This window comes from Narcine bancroftii, chromosome 1, assembly GCF_036971445.1.
Source record: "Narcine bancroftii isolate sNarBan1 chromosome 1, sNarBan1.hap1, whole genome shotgun sequence".
Taxonomy (NCBI): domain Eukaryota; kingdom Metazoa; phylum Chordata; class Chondrichthyes; order Torpediniformes; family Narcinidae; genus Narcine; species Narcine bancroftii.
The window spans coordinates 196,453,841-196,474,393 of NC_091469.1; the positions used below are offsets into that span (position 1 = coordinate 196,453,841).

Sequence of the window (20,553 nt, forward strand, 5' to 3'; positions counted from 1 at the left end):
CCCTCCCAGCTGCCCCTGCCCCCGGTGCGGGACGTCAGGGTAGGGGCAGCCAGCGTGGCCTGTCAGCACGGGGATGTACCCACACTGATCCCGCTGACCTGCTCTCTCCCAACAGCCCGATATCAGTCCCCACACCGTAGGGAGACTGGTGCGGACATTAGTAGTTGGAATGGCCTGCACGGGCTGTAGCGGTTTGGGCTGGCCACCCCGACCTCTGCATCCCGCGTCGCCCACCCCAACCCAAGCAGCCCGCCCCAACCCCTGCAGCCCGCACCGCCCGCTCCAACCCCTGCAGCCCGCACCGCCCGCTCCAACCCCTGCAGCCCGCACCGCCCGCTCCAACCCCTGCAGCCCGCACCGCCCGCTCCAACCCCTGCAGCCCGCACCGCCCGCTCCAACCCCTGCAGCCCGCACCGCCCGCTCCAACCCCTGCAGCCCGCACCGCCCGCTCCAACCCCTGCAGCCCACGCCACAGTGTGGGGACTGATATCAGGCTGTTGGGAAACTGGAGCAATAGGATCAGTGTGGGGATGTCCATGCAGCTATCCCAACTCTGACAGCCAGCCATCCCAAACCTGACAGCCTGAAGAGACAGGAGCCGGAGTATGCTCAGAGGTGCATCCCGTGCAGCTGTCCTTTCAGGTGGCTAGCGCTGCGCTTTTAGCGCTGCCACCTGAACGACAATTCAATGGGCCGCTTCCTCTACAGGCGCATTCTTAGCGGAGAATGCAGCTGAAGAAGCCTTCTGTCTGCAAAACCACATTACCCCTCTTAGAACAGCAAACTGCAACCAGACAGATTGCTGGCACCAGAATCAGTTTCTGCCTGGCCATCTGTTGTTTTAAAGACAACAGTCCATTTACTCCACAACATCAGTCCAATTAACACCTATTTATGAAGTCTCCATAGACATTCTTCAAAGTTTCTGTAAACACACTGTGGACAGGAAGTCTCTCTTTCAGCAAAGCTCTTGCATTTTAAATGAGATGTCTTTTGTGAAGTGTTACTGTCTGTTTGTGAAGTGACCTACACTAAACCCCCACAATATATCTCTTTTAAAGACAAATTCATATATATAAAATATAATATAACCTGTAACACAGCACCAAAAACTACACATTACTTCGTGAGGTCTCACCAGTGCTTTATAGAGTTTCAACACTACATCCCTGGTCTAGTATGCTATCCTTCTGGAAGTGAAACATTCACCTTCTTCACCACTGACTCAACCTCGGAATTTTGAATTTTCTCCCCCATCTAAATAATAGTTTGCCCTTTTATTCCTTCTATCAAAGTGCATGACCGTACACTGCCAACATTATATTTCATCTGCCACCCCTTTGCCCATTCTCCTAATCTATCAGTCTCTCTGCAACCTTTCATTGTCCTCAGCACCCACCTCCTCTACCACACAATTTTGGCATCATCTGAAAATTTAGCCACAAAGCCATCTATTCCCTAATCCAAATCATTTAGATTCAACGTTAAAAAGAGCAGACACAACACTGATCCCTGCGGAACACCATTGGTAACTGGTAGCCAATCAGAACAGGATCCCTTTTACTGTTTCCTTTCTGACCAGCCAATGCTCTGGTTATGCGAGTATCCTTCCTGTAATTCCCTGGGCTCTCATCTTGTTCAACAGCCTTATGTGTGACACCTTGTTGAAGGCCTTTTGAAAGTCCAAATACACAACATCCACTGCATCTACCCTGTCTGTCCTACTTGAGATCTTTACAAAAACATTTACAATAGGTTTATCAGGCATGATTTTCCTTTAAGGAAACCTTGCTGACTTGGGCCCATCTTTTCATGCACCTCCAGGTATTCCCTAAACTCATCTTTCAATCGACTCCAGCACTAATGTCAGGCTAATAGGTCTACAATTTCCTTTCTACTGCCTTTCTCCCTTATTAAACAGCGGAGTGACATTTGTGATCCGCCCGTCCACCACAACCATGCCAGATTCTTTACCAATGCCTCCACAATCTCTAGTTTTTAAAAACTTCCCAGTTCTCCATCTTCCCACTAATTTCTGCTTCTTTGAATGGTGTCAGGTGCTGCTTGGTAGCTAACCCTCTTGCCTTCAGTTTCAGAATCTGCTCAGAGACAATAGCAAATCCTGGGCTAGTATCTTCAACTCCATTGCTGTTTCCCCACCACAATGTGAAGATTTATCCCTTGAAAAGGACCAAAAAAATCATTTCATCAACTTGTGTTAGTTTGTGATAATTGGTAGTCTCATTCAGTGACTATATATTGTTTTTAAAAACTTATTTTTATATATAAAGTCATAGTAGCGAGACATCCCAAAACTATGTGCTTCCATAGTCATCATTCAACCAATCATTTATGGGAGCTTTCTGTTCACATATTGGCTGCCAGATTTCTTGATTGACACCACTAATACTCAACTTGATTGGCCAGAATGTGTTTTTGGATGTCACAGGTGATAGAAGCTGCATTCTTGTTTTAGTGAAAACTAACACCAAGTTCAAATTAATCCAACAGAAAAAAGACCCCACTCTGCTCCAGACATGTCAACCTTTATTTGGGAAGCTCACTACACCGTTAAACAAGTGACAATGCATGTCCTAAACATTGCACAACAAAAAAGAAAATCACATGGAGGTGTCAGCAGTGCTCGTTGCTGAAGGAGCCATTTCTACAAAGCCCCGTAAAGCGAGAAGGAAAGTGCAATCCACGGGCAACATGCCCAGTAGTTTATGCCACCTCAAGGTCAGCCATGGACCGCTGGAGGGGATCAACACTCCAATAATCGTTATCCCATCCCAGGAACCAGCCAGTAAATGTGGGTGGTTCGAAGTCCTGCTTGACAATGATAATTGGTGTCCGCTTGTCCCTGTTGGCTGGGTCAGTCTCGATATACGCTTTGGCTAGAAAGTTAAAACAAGAAAGACAGTTACCAAACACATTTCACATCAATACTACTCAGCATGGAAGAGATAACAGGGATGTAGCTCCTGGAGAGGAGCACCAACTTCACTGAAACAAGGGGGTGACTGATCATTTAGAGATGGATTGTAAGAGCATACTCTTCACCTCCACTTCACAGAGTTGAGCTTCTGGATTTATCAGCTGTTGCAAACTTCTGTAGATGGTGTTCTCCATCATGATTTAATTGTAGCAATTTGAATCAAAAAGTTTCAAATTTAAACCTCAATTCACTTCAAAATTCAAACCTTGGAACAGGCATGCTAAAGCTAGCCCAAGCCAATCTACAATGTTAAATGGTGCATTTGACCACATCATTAATCTTGGTTCCAGTGAATGATGAACCATCAACTCAAGTTTGCACTCGTCTCCATCATAACAGATTTTATGCTACAAAGCTTGTATTAAAGTGACCACAAAAACCCTGCTGACGCTCACTCAAAATGCCCAATTCCTGTACATGGGGACACAACAGAATTTAAAAACTCTTTCACATTACTGCAAACAATATCCTCAAATGGAGTTTGAAATTACAATAGGAACAGAACCCAGAGGGGGGTGTGGCAAGATGGCATAGAAGAAAGATGTGTATTCCACTTCTCCCCAGCTAGATGATTAAATACCTGCTTTTTCAATAGTATAAAAGTGGTTAAAAATAAGATTTACGGTTATTTAAATAACCGTGCTTTATGATGGCATCCAATGTGAAAAAACTGAAACCTCCGTTTCAGAAAAAACTACCATATAAAAGTGCAGAAGAATTGAGGCCTACCTGCATAGCTGACCCCACGGATTCGTCGCTGGGAGTCTCCAAACCTCAAAGGACTCCAGCCCGTTCGAGTCTGACTCCGGCGCTGATCCTGCATCCGCAAGATGGCGCCGGCACATTGGTGAGCTCGGCCGTTGCCGACCCGCGTTCACGTGAAGCCGTGAGCGCAGGCGGCATGGCCAATAAGGGTACCCGCGAACTCGCTGGGCTGCCCAGTGACACGCAGTGTAGCGTCGGAGGACACTTCTGCACGTCCGATGGCTTTGCCTGGCCTGCGTGGGGGATCGCGGGTCCGAGAGCTGCTGGAGAAAGTCTGGGCTGTGGGGGAGCCCGAATGCCGCCGTCCCAAAGAGGTCGGGGTGCCGGCATTGGGTGTCCAGATCCGCAGCCGTTCAGCCAAAGGACCTACGATGATTGAGGAAGAAGAGGAACTTACCTTATTAGAATTCGTCCAGGAGGAGCTTGCAGTTAAAGAAGGTGGATCTCAAAAAATGTAAGTGGAATCTGGACTGGATTTAGTCTTTACTGTTTTGGAAGGGATTGCTTGACAAATGCATAATATGTCAAAACAAATATCAATTCAAATGAATCAAGGATTTATGGAGATGAAAATAAAAATGAATACTTTGTGTGATGAAATGTCAACTGTGAAACAGGAAATGACTGTAGTTAAAAGTGATATTAATAAATGTATAAAATCAGTTGATGCTGTGCAAGATAATTTTAAGAAAATTGAAACCTTTCTCTGAGTGTCAAACTCAGGTAGAACGTAATAGAGAAAAAATGGAAAAAGTGGAAGGTTCTTTTGTAGATTTGGGGATTCAGAAAAGAGATTTAATGAAGAAGATTGATTCATTGGAAAATCAAAGTCGAAGGAATAATGTGAAAATAGTTGGTCTCCCAGAGGACATTGAAGGTGCTGACCCTATAAAATCTTTCAAGCACTGGATCCCAGAGGTGCTGGGTAAAGAACTTTTCCCTTAAGGTTTGGAATTGGATAGGCCTCACAGAGCTCTGAGAAGAAGACCACTTCCAGGACAAACACCGAGAGTTGTTTAAAATATCAAGTTCGAGAAATGATTTTATGTACAGCAGTGCAGAATGCAAGGCAGAATTGATCTCCATTAATGGTTCAACATAATAGTGTTTTTTAATGCTGATTTGAGTCAAGAGGTTATTAGAAGACGACGAGAATTCAATACAGCTAAAGAGGTTTTGTGGCGAAAAGGCTACAAGTTTGCTTTTCGTTATCCTGCAATTTTGAATGTTTTCTATGGAAATTTTCAATCTCAATTTTTTGAGAATGATCATGAATCTTTGGTTTTTGCTAATTCTTTGCCGGAATTGCGAAGAAATGGGTGTTCTCCTCCGTTATCTCCTAAGAGGAGAGTAAATGGAAATGGACATGGGAATGGAAAGAATGGAAAGAAAGAAGAGTTGACACAAAATCTTCTTGATGTTGAAGATCCGGAGCAGTCGTTGGGCTTGGAATCATTGGGCTGAATATATGGATTATATTCGATTGTGTTTGATTAAATAATAAATATGTATCTGGCTGGGGCGGGGGGGGGGGTGGATGACACTGAAAACTTTGATAGTCATCTGCCGCTAGTGGGTTCACCACACCCAGATTTTTAGGGTATTACGACCTTTGGGTGGTTTTTAAAAAAAATTTTGAGGGGATTTTTCTTTTTTGGAAGTATTATAGAGGGGAGCATTATTTTGTAGTGTGTAAATATATTAGTAGTTTAAAAAGATGTCTAAATTGAATTTTGCAACTTTTAATGTGCAGGGGTTATATTGGCTTATATTAAAAAATGAAAATTGATATTGCTTTTTTAGAAGAAACACATTTGACTGAGAAAGAACATCTGAAATTGAAACGAGATTGGGTTGGTCATGTTTTTTCTTCTTCTGTTAATTTTAAGGCAAGAGGAGTAGCGATTTTGATTCATAAAAATTTCCCATTTGAATTGGAATCTTCAGAGGGGTATGCTGGCAGAGTATTAAGAGTGAGCTGTAAAATTTTTGCTGAATCTTGGACTTTGTTGAATCTTTATGCCCCTAATATAGATGATGAGCGGTTTATTTCAGAAGCTTTTTTATTGTTAACTCAAACTAATGAAAATGTTTTAGTTGGTGGTGATTTTAACTGTGTTCTTGACCCTTTACTGGACAGAAATCCAAAAAGTACAAGGAAATCAAAGATGGAAACACAAATTAATGCCTTAATGAAAGATTTAAATTAGGTGGATATTTGGAGAAAAGTTAATCCTACAGAGAAAGATTTCTCTTTTTATTCTTCGAGCCATGATTCGTTTTCTAGAATTGATTTATTTTTGTATCATCACATTTACAAGGTAGAGTATTACGAGCTGAATATAAAAGTAGAGTTATATCAGATCATTCATTATTACTTTTTTCCTGTAAAAGTTCGGAGGTAGTACGTCCGTCGTTTAGATAGAGGTTTAATGTAATGTTATTGAATAAACCAGAGTTTGTTACTTTTGTTAAAGGAACAGAACCCAGAGGTGGGATTGGGGAGTCCTTCAGCTGCCATTCTTAAAGTGAATGCAAATTAACTGGTACAAAAGTTGTTGCCAAATTCTTCAAATTCCCCAAGTGAAATTTAGGGAATTAAAACAGAAACAAAAATCCCCACAAAACTGCAGGGGGTCCTTCTGCAATGATAATGACTGGTTTGCAGCGAGGATCGAACATACAACACACTCCTAGCAATCCCTGTCTACACCAGTGCCCAAGGTCCAAAGCCTGTCAAATAATCCACAACTTTATGCCCCCTTCCTCCCCCCCCCCCCCCCAAAAGGAAATGGGCAATAGGCATTGACAATTATTTTTATATAAGGTACTTGGAACACACCAACTATTGTTGTTCTAGAAGTCAGAGACAGTAATTAGTTGGTTAACCCTGCACCTCTCAATTAAAATTCAATTTAAACACAAAGCAGTGGCCATGACACCAGATTGCTGCAAAGACCCAAATTGCTGATATCCTTCAAAACGTCGGTCACAATGGTCTAGGTCTAGGAAGACATTCTATGAAGAACCAATGGCCACATTGACGGATGAAAAAAATAAATTGTCAGCCTCATCACCCACTGGGATGAGAATTACAGGGACAACAACATGGCCACTGTACACCAAGGTTTACAGCAAGAGAAAAAAGAAGCTGCTCCAACAGATCTAGGATTGGTTGGGCCCAATATCACACTGGGCAATAGAGCATTAACCCATCACAGTAATGCTTACAGGATCATCAATTCCATGGTATTAATCTCAATAAAAATGGAAAACAAATCAGCAATGTTAATGTGCAAATGTAAAGGAACCTCTCTGAGCTACGCTGCAGGGTGCTAATCATTCCGATGAGATAAATGCCAAGCTGCACTGGTGACCCCAAATCAACAACTAAAACCAAAGCCACAAAACATCAATAATTTAAAAACGACAACTACCAGTCATCTACAATCACTATATTATGAAAAAGGCCAAGTTCACACATTAAGACATCTCCAGTAGCAGTGATCTGCTACACCACAATGAAGTGGAGGTGAAGAGTATGCTCTGGCATTCCATCTCTGTGCAGCCCAGTGGCAAACCTTATATCCTGCTCAAAAACCACCTGCTGCCAAAACAAGTTGCATTCATTTTCAGTGCCAAATGTGTCATTTATTCACTTTTGATCCTATTCAGAATCGATGGCCATCAAACCCTATCACAGTTCATTTCCAGTATCTAAAAGCATTTAAAACCCACCTAAAAATTCACCAGTCTCTCTGGCCAATTCAATCTCTGTTTAAAAGCAAAACTACTGAAGTGTCAGAACACAGATGCTGTTCAGTACAAAATGATACATTTACCCACATCTGCCAGATCATCCAGTTCGATAAAAATCTCAGCCACCCTAACATTGAACACTTGAGTTCAATAACAAGGGAGGAGGCTATCTCAGCACCCTCTCCCAAGTGTCAATACTGTACACATCTCTAGAACCCAAATAAAATCGACTGCGTCTGATGGAGCTTTGAGTTGGCGCTCATTCTGCACTTGATATTTGCAGTCAAATCAGAGAACTCAAATACACTACAGCAAGAAAGAATCTTTCAGGTTGCTTGGAAAACTAAAAAAAAAATCAATCCTTTTCAAATTTTAATGATGCCACATGGGGTAGAAGATTGATGAAAACTGTGCCTTCCCAATTACTCAATCAATCCTCTACATTTTGGAGGCTGGGAGGAAATGAGAACGCCCAGAGAAAGCCCACGCAGATCACAGAGAGAACGTACAAACTCGCTACAAACTGCACCGGATTTGAACCCAGGTCCTTGATGTAATAGAGTGTTAAACTACCAGAAGCTGCAGGAGCCACTGAAGCTGTTTCAATGGCTTACATTTAACATACAATGTTGTGCTGTATGGAGAGAGAGAGAGTGAAAAGCTTTACTGTGGGTGCTATCCAGGCAAGTCAACTTGTACTTCACACAGCAGGGAGTACAATAACAAAATAAAGTGGAGTGCTCTCTCACAGCTCCCATGACCCAGATTTAATCCCAACTTTTATTCCAATATGTGGAAGGTGCACATTTTTCCTGTGTCTACACAAATTTCCTCCCATCTCCCCATGAAACATTGGTTGTTTAATTACCACTAAATTACCCCTGATGTTAATGGCAGTGGGCATACATCAGTGTGAGAGAGATTGAGATTATAGGGCAAACAGCTTTATTGTGTACCATCATAGACTGAAATGGAGTCTTATTTTGAAGGAAATAACACAAGACAAATGGAGAGAGAGAAAAAAAAATCAACTCAAACTCAGTGGATTCCAACAAGTCTGTGGAGATATAATAGTATGTATGCATTTCCCATCACTTCTGCCATAGGTTTTACAAAGGTTTCATAGCTTTCATGCCCACCAAAACACAGCCATTGTTCGGAAATCCTCCCTCAGGTCTATCATGGACACACATCACTGGTTAAACGCCAGTGGATTTCTGAGGGTTGGATGCATCCACACAGAAGGCTCCTTCCCGGACATTGCTTCTGCTCAGAATAGAGTATCACAGGATGGAGCCACGCAGTCCATCGGATGTGAACCACATCCTGTTTAGTCTCACCCACTCAACAGCCTGCCCATCCTGTTTGCTTTTTGCAGAGGGATCATTTTCTTCATACTTACAGACGGCAAGATTCAGGCTAGAACCATCATACTAAGAAGTTCGGAACAGCTCTCCCCTCACTCCTGGGATGAAATAAAGGCCCCCACCATGCAGATATTTCAACTGGGCAGGCACAAAACCCATTTCAGCCAGGCATCACTTCGACGGTATCCCAATCAGTGATGGAAGAACATCCAACTGATCACTACACACACACACACACACACACACACACACACACACACACTAATAATAAATTTATAGTGCCAACACATCTTTAGGATTTGGGAAGAAGCCAGATCATCGAGAGGAAACCCATGCAGTCACAGGGGAATTTGCAAATTCCACTGAGTAAATGCAAATCCCTGGATTATTAAAATGTTGGAAGTGGCTGCACATTCCCAAGGGCAGCAGAGCCAGTGATTAGACTCCTGGATTTCTCCTCCATGGCATTGAGTGTTCAGTGCTGATAGACACCTCATTCCCCAATGCCCGCCACCTTCCCCACAGTGACCATCACCACACACTAAGTCAATCTCTCCAGAAGGACAATGACAAAAGGAGGATGGAAAAGCAAACTGGAGTCAAAGGTGGAGTCCTCACCTGACGTCAGGGCCTCGGTCTTTTCCTCCTCGTGTGCATCCTTACCGATCCAGACGAAGACCTGGAGACAGGAGAGCAGAGAGGAGATTACAACTAAATCAGGGAGACTCCTGCAGCCCCATACCTACTCCAGACAGACCAACTCAAAATAAAATGCAGACAGTACAGCCTGGTCTATCCAATTTTGTGCAATACAGAGTTTCTCCAGCCCTTGTGTGTTGTGCACTACAACAATGGTTCTCAACCTTTTTCTTTCCACTCACACATCACTTTAAGTCATCCCTATCCCATCAGTGCTCTGTGATTAGTAAGGGATGGCTTAAGGTAGTATGTGAGTGGGAAGGGAAGGATGAGAATCACTGCTCTAGACCCAATTGTTACTGAGATATTTTGCTTGAGAAAAATGGTCATTGGCCCATTTCCTTTGGAGTTATGAAACCATGCACATAATGAACCATTTAGGGACGATTAAAACAATGGTTTTCAAACTTTTTCTTTCCACCCACATACCACCTTAAGCCATCCCTTACTAATCACAGAGCACCTAAGGCATAGGGATTACTTAAGGTGGTATGTGAGTGAAAAAAAAATTGAGAACCTTAAGCCCTACAATCATAGCTTCTGCAGACTTTTCAGTGTAACTCCCTGACTTCTTTGCTGGATGTTTAACCAAGATGTTGTTGCAGCCAAGTACAGCGTCAATTATCTGCATCACTTCAATGTGAAAATGCAGTTCTAAATTAGGATACAAACCCCTTCCAAAAGGAACAGGAAAAGATTACAGAGGGTGGTGAACTCCATCAGCGCCATCACACGCATCGGTTTGCACTCCATCGAGGACATCTACAAGAGCCAGTGTCTTAAGAAAGCAACCTCAATCCTCAAGGACCCTCACCACCCAGGCCATGCCCTCTTCTCACTGCTACCATTGAGGTGGTCCAGGAGCCTGTAAGCAAACACCCAGTGGCACAAAGACATCATCTTCCCCTCTACCATCAGATTTCTGAATGGAAAATGAACCACAGATATTACTTCGCTTTCTCTTATTTTTGCACGGATTTACTTATTTTTTAAATGTAATTTTTAGCAGTATTTGCACTGTGATACTGCTGCAAAAAAAATTTCATCACATGTTCAATAAATTCTAATTCTAACACAGCATTGCAAAAAACACAGGGTCATTTCATTTGTGAGCCAGCTTTAAACGGACAGTAGTAAGGTTCTATTATTGTATGTCTTTCCCAAATTATTTCTATTTAGTGGGCTTGTGATATCATGTGACACCACTATATATCAAATCACCATCCCAATACTACAAAGGCTCCAAGGAGAGCAGCCCTCATCACCCACTCCTCCCCAAAGGTCCTCTCTCAAGTACCCTCCAAAACCTTTTGATACTGGCAACTTCCATTTCTACCAGCCCTGTAGGCAGCTCGTTCGAATGAGAGGTTTCTTCCCCAACATCCTCCATTGGACAATTACCTCCATCTTCAAGTCAGGATCTCAACCTTAACCAATGAGAAGAATCCCCACAGCCAAAATGCCCCACCCTCGAATCATATTTAAGGGATAGAAAACATGGCAGTGGATACACTGATACAAATTCTACAGCCCACTGAACTTGCAAACAGAAGATCTTTTGATGTAAAAACTATTTAAACCAAGTTCTCAGATTCACTGCCAAGTTCTGATGCAAATACAGCTCCTTCCACGTTGGTTTCCAAAATGTCTTGCACAAATAGCTTGCAACAGCTTTGTTGGTGAGTATAGATCAGATCCTGTTCATTCCCATTCCAATGTTGGTGCACCTCCTCCTCAAAGCAAGTCCACTCACTTCCAGATGGGGGCACTTTCAAACTCTGTCCCACATGGGGAACAAATGCGCCTCAAGAATCAACAGTGAAACTCACCTGGTCCCACGTATCAAGAATCATGACATCATCAGTGGCCAAGTCATCCTGGGTCTGCTCACCAGGAACCTCCTCGATCTGAGGGAGCAAACAAAAATCGGGTGAGATGTTACAGGCCAATCAAGCACAGATGTTTTTCCACTGCTGTCTAAAGCTTCTTGCACTCCTCTAATGGAAAGACCATCCTCAAGTGTATTACTGTATTATATCACATGGGATAACCTTATGCCCATATACAGTAAAGCTGCTTTTATCTGGAATTCAAGCAACTGGCAACCTGGAGCAGCCAGCAGTTGCTCGAATTCCAGATAAAAGCAGTTTTACTGTATGTGGTCATAAAGTTAAAATATGGAAATTTAAAATCAGCATGCATTCACCAGAAAATTCACTTCTCTGCATCTAACAATCCCTATAGATGCCAGATATCAAGGGTTTTACTGTACTGGTCAATAAACTTCAAGCAGATACACAGGGTGAGACTGCTGGCACCACCACCAGAGAGCACAAGAGACTGCAGACATTGGGAACAAAAATTGCAGAAGAAACTCAGCATATCAGCTGACTTCTGGGGTGGGGGGGGGGGGGGGGGGAGGGCAGTCAATAGTCAACTCTTCAGGCCGAGATTTTACATCAGGGCTATCCTGAGCTACCGAGTTCTTCCAGCACATGTCAGATCCTCCATTACGACACAATTCCTGTTCCCTTCAAATTCATTGATCAAAGTCACTTCAAATTTATTTGCTGCAATTGTTGAATTGTCAGGCAAGTTCCAAATACACCCACTTTATTCCAACAGGAGAGGAATTTAAACCCCCGGCCTCAAACTAACACCAATACGCAACAACATTCACAAATCACTTACAAAACTCTTCTTGAATAGAAAAATCGAGATGTGTAGATAAGGTAAATGCAAGGAGGCTTTTTCCACTGAGGTTGGGAGAGACACAAACTAGAGGTCATGGGTTAAGGGTGAAAGGTAAAACGTTTAAAGGGAACACAAGGTTCCTTACTTGAGGAAGGATGCAATGGCTTTGGAGGCAGTGCAGAGGAGGTTCACCAGGTTGATTCTCGGGTTAGCCTATGAGGAGAGATTGATACATCTGGGACTATACTCACTGCAATTTAGAAGAATGAGAGGGATCTTATAGTAACATAAAATTATGAAAGGTATAGATTAGATAGAGGTAGGCAAGATGTCTCCATTGGTAAGGAAGTTCAGAACTAGGGAACATAGCCTCAAGATTCAAGGTAGTAGATTTAGGACCAAGAGGAGGAGGAGCTGCTTTTCCTAGACTGTGGTAGACCTATGGAATTCGCTGCCCATTGAAGCAGTGATGGCGACCTCAGTAAATATATTTAGGACAAGGTTGGATAGAATTTTACAAAGTAGGGGAAATTAAGGGATATGAGGAAAAGGCAGGCAGATGGTGATGAGCCTATAATCAGATCACCCATGACCTCATTGAATGGTGGAGCAGGCTGATGGCCTACTCCTGCTCCTATTTCTTATGTTTATAACTTCTTCATTGAGTGTGGAAAAAGCTGCCAGCACAGGTATTGGAAGTGGGCTCGATTTCAACATTTAAGAGTTTGGATAGGTGCATGGAAGGGGATGGTCCAGGTCAATGGGACTAGGTTGGATAAATAGTTTGGACAGATTAGATGGGTGGAGGAGAATGTTCTAAGTTTCTGAACCAAGTATGGATTCAATCATACAGCATGGGACAACGATAGCTGGGAGTCTGATATCCCTCCTCAGCCAAGCTCTCATTAGGGCCAATGACTTCACAAGGCAGTTTTTTTTAAAAAAAACACTGGGTATCAGTTTCTACCCAACATGAAGGTGAAACTGAAAGTATCCGCTAATTACATGTTAGTATCCAAAATAAACTTTCAATCAAATTTTCAAATCCTCAATTGTCAAATTGAGAGAACCACTATTAAAAGCAATTGACTACTATATTAGTCAAGACTCTTTGGGGCTGCACATCAGAAATAAAAACAGAAAATGCTCAACAGATCAGGCAGCGTCTGTGAAGAGAACCCGAACAAGGGTTCGACATGGACAGCTGCTCATTTTCAATTCCTCAAGCAGCTGTTTTTACTTGTTCCATAAATATGACATGAGAAGACAGACAAGAGATGTAGACAACACTTATTTAAAGAACAGTAAACATATCCAAATACGACTCTCTACTGGCATCAGCTTATCACACTGGGCTCACCTCTCGCACCAAGTTCCAAGAGGCAGAGTTTAACTATTCCCAGTGAACATGAGAAGTTTAAAGGGAAGCAGGTACCTGGAGCCTCAGGGAGTGGACAAAACATAACCCAGTGATTTTGATACTGAACCAAATAGTTGGATAATGGATAATCAGAGATTTATTGAACACTGAATGGAAATAGAGTGAAAATTTACTTTCCACAATTTCTTTCGAGTTCTCTTCTAATTTACACTCCCGTTCATTTGAGCCATTCAGATTAAAATTTCCCATCCAAGTCAGAGCGCCTCAGTGGAGAGGTTCATTACTCCCCTCAGTGAACCCTCACACACTAGACTCTGCACCAGTCCTGCTGCCTGCTTAATATCAGTTGCTTAGTTTTTTTTAAAAAATTGGTTATTATCATCTGACTTTAAGTATATAACCAGATGAAATAACATTTCTCTCGATCACAGTGTACACACACACACACACAATAATTACATATCCAGATAAAGATAAAACAAAATAAATATTTTGGGATTATTTATTCGGTTACAGGATACCATTCAATCTCACAACCTGTGGGAAGAAGCTATTTCCCAGCCTGGCAGTCCAGATTTTGATGCTCCTGTACCTCCTTCTTGAGGGTAGTGGGTTAGAGATACTGTGTGCAGGATGGAAGGGTCCTCAATAATTCTTTAAGCAAAGCTCCTGGTGAATGTCAACAAAAGAGGGAAGGGAGACCCCAGTGATGTTCTCGGTCCTCAGTATTGACTCTTACAGCAGACACAGAATTCACAGAACCCCCAAAAGGAGCAACGCAGGTCAAACTTACAATGAAATGGCCAGTTTTGTTAGAACAGGCAAAGAGACGAGGAGGATGGACATCCAATTTGTTCTGTAGTCGTGGCGATGTGCGATAATCTGCTTTCCCTCCTAAAGTATCCCAAAATTCATCTGCCGTCAAAAGAAAAACACCAGGAATATAAAACGGTGAGAGAGGGAGAAAAAGAGGCACTCAAACAGCCTCAACCACTTCCTGGGGAAGACGCACCCACAAGCTAGGGGTTGGTCATTAGTGATGGAGAAAGGTCGAGATTTTAGAATCCCCAGCTCTGAGGCCACTGGATTATCCTGTTGACAAGCAGTTTCAGAGCCAAGATTGAAAACTGATGGACATGTGGCTGAGAGAATACAAGAGTTGGACCAGTAGCAGTATTCATGGCAATATCTGTTAAAAGGCCTTAAAACCCTATTTCTGCTCCTATATTATACTTACATACAAATATAAAACAGCCTGGATGTTCTGCTTACAGAAAGTTAATTCACCTTATTGAGCCTCAAAACAAACCAATCACCACCAGTATCTATATTCTTAAAGGTGGGGTGAGGACCACAGCACGGTAACCGTCAATGGTGGAGCCAGCAGTAGGCCCAGTTTGCCTGCACCTTACCTGTCTCGCTGCCCTCAGCTATTTCAGACACATCCACGCCTAGGATGTCGAGGAGCTGCTGAGCCCCCTGTTTCTCCATGTCCGTGGCTCCCTGACCGACCCACATGAGGGAGAAAGCAGGAGTCTTCAGGACAAAAACATCATTGGAATTCAGGTTGGAGGCAGTAGCGTCGACCTGTAGGGGAAACTGAAGTCAGTCATGGCAATCAGCCCCAACCCAGCCCACGCACACATTTCCTGAGACACCTGTCTTTTTCAATATTTTTATTGGATTTTTACAGAAAGAGTACACAAGTAGAAGCTATTAATCAGATATAAGGAAAATACAGAAATCATACAAATAAAACGTACAAATTCGTAAACACTTAAATAATTACAACATATGGCTAATTGAAAAAGATAAAGTAACTATTACACTAGACTACAAATCCTTCCCTTCTGAGGTTTTAAAAAAAAAACCACAAACTCACAAAGCAAGATCCAAGTGCCAATCACCTTTGACTGGGTTCCTGCTCCTCCAGCGGAGGACATGCCTCACTGCATGAATGGACAACTATGACCCACTTGCGTTCAATGGAAAGTAGAACTCAAGCAATAACCTTGAGTCGCTCAATCAGTGATATCCTGGAGATTAACTTCCAATTTACAGCCGGTTAATAACCCTGAGTCACCTTGAGGAATATAGATAAACTGTATCTATAAGTATTTATTGTGCTTGTTACGAGCCCAGAGGAGCCCAAAAATCCAGCAGCAATAGAAATTCATCAAGACAAATGGTTATTTAAACAAAAGTTACTTTTAATTTTCTTTAAACATAAAAACAGGTTCAAACTTTAACTTATTACTATTAACATAACCCCCTTCTAATTCTAAGTGCAAGTGTATGTAATGTGTTTATGTTCGGGAAAGTTCTTTGCTTTAATAGTCCAGTCATTCACTTCTCTAAGTTCACCACTGACAGGCAATTCTTATACTGTGCACAGAATTTAACATTTATGAATTTTCACCAGGCTGAGAAGTAAACGGTTACCACTCAGGAAGGTTCTTGTTGGTTTCGGAGATAGGTTTGTTGCTCGTTGGACACTGAAGTGACTGATTCCCTCCAATCAGTCACTTCAGTGTTCTGCCGAAGAAACCTGCCCCACATTGGGTTTCCCAAATGGTAATCTCTTCTTCCAGGTCATCGGTCACCAGAGTTCCTCTTGTTCACCTTATTTGAGGAGAAACACTCTAGCCAGCCATTTCCTCTTGTAAGGACTGCAAGGGTTTACAACAGGCTGAACTCACAACCAGTCTTCAAAATGGGGTTTTCAACAAGCCTGCCAGCTTACCATGTTGAAGCCTCAATTGCAGAACCGACTTCTCTCCCTTACTCAGAGAAGAAACCGGTTTGTTCCTTCCTCTGATCATAAAAACCAGAACCCCTTCCAAGGCTCCAAATCCAATCCTTGAAAGATCTTTATCAGCACTTGAGCCTGGACTTTGTTCCATTTGCACCTTCTTCTGAAGTTCCTTCCAAAGCAGTTTCATTGTCTTGCAAAACCACTGGTGCCTGAATGCCTGGCTTCAGCAAAGCTCTTGCATTTTAAATGAGATGTAAATTGTAAATATCTGTTTGTGAAGTGACCTATATTAAACCCCCCACCCCCCACAATCTCTTTTAAAAACATATTTAAATATACTATAAAATATGCTATAACCTGTAACAGGCTGAAATCTCCCAAACATGGCACCATAGTTTGATGTCTTTTCTTTCAACTTTTATTGGGGGAGAAAAAAATGAACACAAATAAATAACTTGCTCCAAGACAACAACTTTTTCTCAGTGCCCCAAACAGGAGGAAGTGCCCCTCCATAGGGGATCATAAGCAGGGCACGGCAATGGCCATGGTTTGGATTAAATGCCCGCACACACAATTCCAACAAAGCAGAGGTGAATCTGGGGCTTGGGGAAGAGATGGGGATATCCATACAGTGGACAGAAGGGAAAGCGGCAATGATGAGATTTCAACATGTTTTCTGTTGGGGGACCTTGTGGTCAGCTGATTGGTTCACACCAGGAGTAACACCTGAGGATGGACAAGGTTAGGCATCCAAGGATAAAGACCTGTAAATATTTCTTACCTTTCAGGACCCCCTAGAGTAATTTAAACTACTGAATAAACATTGTATCCAATGTACACACAGGAAGCTTGTACAGAGAAGAATTCAGTTGTGAGACAAATCCCTTCAGTGATGCTGATGGAGGCGAGATTGGACACCAGGCAAGATTCTTCTACAAATAGTGCAAACATCACAGTATAGTGCAAGATTCATTCAGAAGAACTGAATTGTTTGTTGTTATGTGTATCAGGGCACAGTAAAAACAAGTTTGTTTCCTGCTATACAGGCAAGTCAACCTCTGCACAGTGCAGGTAGATATTGTGTCAGAGAGAAAAAGTACTGTTCAACAAAGAACACATCATCTGGGTTTATTCAAGTGTCTGAAAACAAAAAACAGGAAAGAAATGGTCTTTGAATTGGGTGGAGTGCACAGTTTTCAAACTAGCTTATATATCTTCTGCCTGAGGAAGGGAAGGGGATGAAGAAAGGGAGTGACCAGAGTGGGATGTGCCCTTTAATACACTGGTACTCTTAAGGCAGTGGGAGGTGAAGATGGAGTTGATGGAAGAGAAGTTGATTTATGCAACAGCCTGAGCTACATTCAGAGCTCTAGTCCACTCGAACATTTGAACCATCACACCATCTGAACCCTATCAGACATCAATTTGATGCTAAGCTAACAGGGTTGGGCTGGTGTCCACATGGGAACCAGCATCCTTTGGAGAGGCTTAGATGTCCCACCAAGACATCTCATGAGTGGCGAAGCATTAGCCAAGCACTGCTACAACTCAAAATCAGTCAAATTGCTTGTAGCAAAATCAGCTGTTTTAGAGAGAATAATATTTTCAACATACTAACAGAAAAAAAATAAGTTTCTTACCAAATTAAACAGAAGCTAAGATCACTGCTCCTCCCCTCCACTTTCTGAGAGTGCCCTCTCCAGCAAATCAGGAAGGTAGAAGCAAACATTAACCAACCTCCACTGCTCTGGTGGATCCACAGCGGCTAGCCCGAACTTGGAACAAGCGATTGTCTGCTGGGGTACTCTGGCCTCCATCCCTGGAAGTCCCACCTTGGTATACAACCAAAGGCTTCCCGCCAAACATGCTCATCAGGTGAGCGGGCTCCTTCCCCTGCACCACACGCACCTGTTCAGGAGAGAAACAGAGCTTACTGGACACAGGGAAGAGACCAAACTAGGTATGGGGAACTGACTACAAATTTGCCGATGACACCACGGTTGTCGGCAGAATCACAAGCAGGAATGAAGAAGTGTACAGGAGGGAGATAGATCAGCCTGTTCAGTGGTGTCATGCTAACAACCTTACTGTCATCATGAGCAAAACCAAGGAAATTATTGTGGTCTGTAGGAGAACACCAATCAGTCTTCATCAAGGGTGTCAGCAGAGGAGAGGGTCAAGAACTTTAAATTCCTGGGTATCAACATCTCCATGGATCTGTCCTGGAGTCTCCATGCCGATGAAATCACAAAGGCAGCTAGCTCACCAGTGGCTATAATTTGTGAGGTGTTTGAGAAGATTCAGTAGGTCACCAAAGACTCTAAAAACTTCTACAGGTGTACCATGGAGAGCATTCTGGCTGCTTGCATCACTGCCAACTGGGATGCCAACTCTCAGAAAAAGAAACAACTCCAGAGGGTAGTTAATTTGGCCTGCAACATCACGGGCACCAGAACACTCCATCGAGGAAATCTACAAGGGGCAGAGTCTTAAAAAAAAAAAGCAGACTCTATCCTCAAGGACCCCCAACCACCCAGGCCATGCCCTCTTCACTCTGCTACCATCGGGAAAAAAGTACAAGAGCATAAAGACAAGCACTCAACAGCACAAGGACAACTTCTTCCCCACTGCTATCAGATTCTTGAATGATCAATGAACCAAAGACACTGCCTTACGTTGACTTTTCATGCACTATTTTTATTTAGGAAAAAGGTGGTTTATATGAATGTTTACACTGTGTCGCTGCTGCAAAACAATAAATTTTGTGACTTGTTCATGACAATAAATTCTGATTCAGATTCTGATCTTGACCATATACATTTCAACCCATAGACCCAATTTGTCCCACTATTAAAAAATGCGCCATATGCATTTGTGAATATTTGGGTATATATTTATATTTCTCCTCTTCCACTCACCCCCCCCCCCAAAAATCCCCGACCGCCCCACCTCAAGGCGGTAACTTATACTTTGTTGATGCATCTCACCATCTGGGTAGCTGCAATAAGAATTTCAGTGCATTTGTAGATTATACTTGTGTGCAACAAACTCTCATGAATCAGATATTTGGCTGCACCACTCCATCCCATTCCTCCAACTCTTGGAACTGGGTGCCTTGAGCTGCATTGTGCTTTGTTAGTTAAGGTTTAATCAAAAATCGAATGCACAGGATCTCAGGTGAAACAACTACGGTCACTAGGCAGATTCAACTACTTTTAGGAACCCACTGCCACCCACAAAGACAATGAAGCAATCAATCTATCTCGACAAACACCCACACATCTTGGGGGGGGGGGAATGATGCAGGATGAAAACAGAGTACACCAGAGTGACAGCGAGAATGTGCAAACTCCACACAGACAGTACTGCTGGTCAGAATTGAACCCAGGGCACTGGAAAATGAAAAGCAGATGCTCCACTGGCTGCAGCTCTGAACTCCAAGATCTGTTCCTATCAACCAAGGCTCAGGTTTACAAATCATAAAGTATGAGATCCAATTGATTGGAGGCCAATTAATTCAATGCACAAATTTTCTATTGCAAATTCAACCAAAGCCTTGGGTTCTGTAACTAAAGGGGAAACAGCACGTCAGTTTCCTTGTATGAAAATTAGAGTTTTGATGGACCCTCCATCACCCTCTGCTGGAATAAAATGGCAAAGAAGTCTGCAACATTTGTTGGAATCTTTATCAGAAATCAATCAGAGAACTTTAAAATGCATAAAAAATGCAGGAGAAACTCAGCTGGTCCCACAGCATCCACAGGAAATAAAAGACAGTCAACGCATCAGACCCTTAATAAAAAGGTGCCCCTTTCTCCAATTCATGTTCCTCTCCTTCCTCTCTCCCCCTTTTTATTCGTGTATCTATCCATTTTTCCACATGCCCAACAAAAGATTCATGCTTGAAATGCCGACTGCCTTTTACTTCCTGTGGATGCTATGTGACCTGCTGAGCTTCTTCGGCACCTTTGTGGATTGCACTCGACCCCAGCAGCTGCAAATTTTCTCGTTTCCCTCTAAAATGAAGCCAGTTTTCCACATTTTATTGAAATGGATGATGGCGCAGTCACTGGTTTCTGCTCATTTTCATTTTCCCACAAAATCACAAACAGATGCAGCGCCCCAGTTTTTGCAT

General features: G+C 42.7%; 1 protein-coding gene across 5 annotated transcripts in view; it reads right to left on the reverse strand.

Moving 5' to 3' along the window:
- Positions 1-2,530: 2,530 nt before the first annotated feature.
- Positions 2,531-20,553, reverse strand: part of gsna (gelsolin a) — a 65,824-nt gene continuing 47,801 nt past the window's right edge. For 4 of the 5 annotated variants that reach the window (XM_069887399.1, XM_069887428.1, XM_069887409.1 and 1 more), the window contains 6 exons: positions 18,156-18,326; positions 15,076-15,250; positions 14,457-14,578; positions 11,418-11,495; positions 9,508-9,568; positions 2,531-2,897 (listed from right to left, as the gene is read on the reverse strand). In XM_069887399.1, the coding sequence (XP_069743500.1) occupies positions 2,725-2,897; positions 9,508-9,568; positions 11,418-11,495; positions 14,457-14,578; positions 15,076-15,250; positions 18,156-18,326 (780 nt within the window). In that variant the 3' untranslated portion in view covers positions 2,531-2,724. The remainder of the gene's footprint in view (positions 2,898-9,507; positions 9,569-11,417; positions 11,496-14,456; positions 14,579-15,075; positions 15,251-18,155; positions 18,327-20,553) is intronic. The other variant, XM_069887435.1, reaches the window with a different exon arrangement.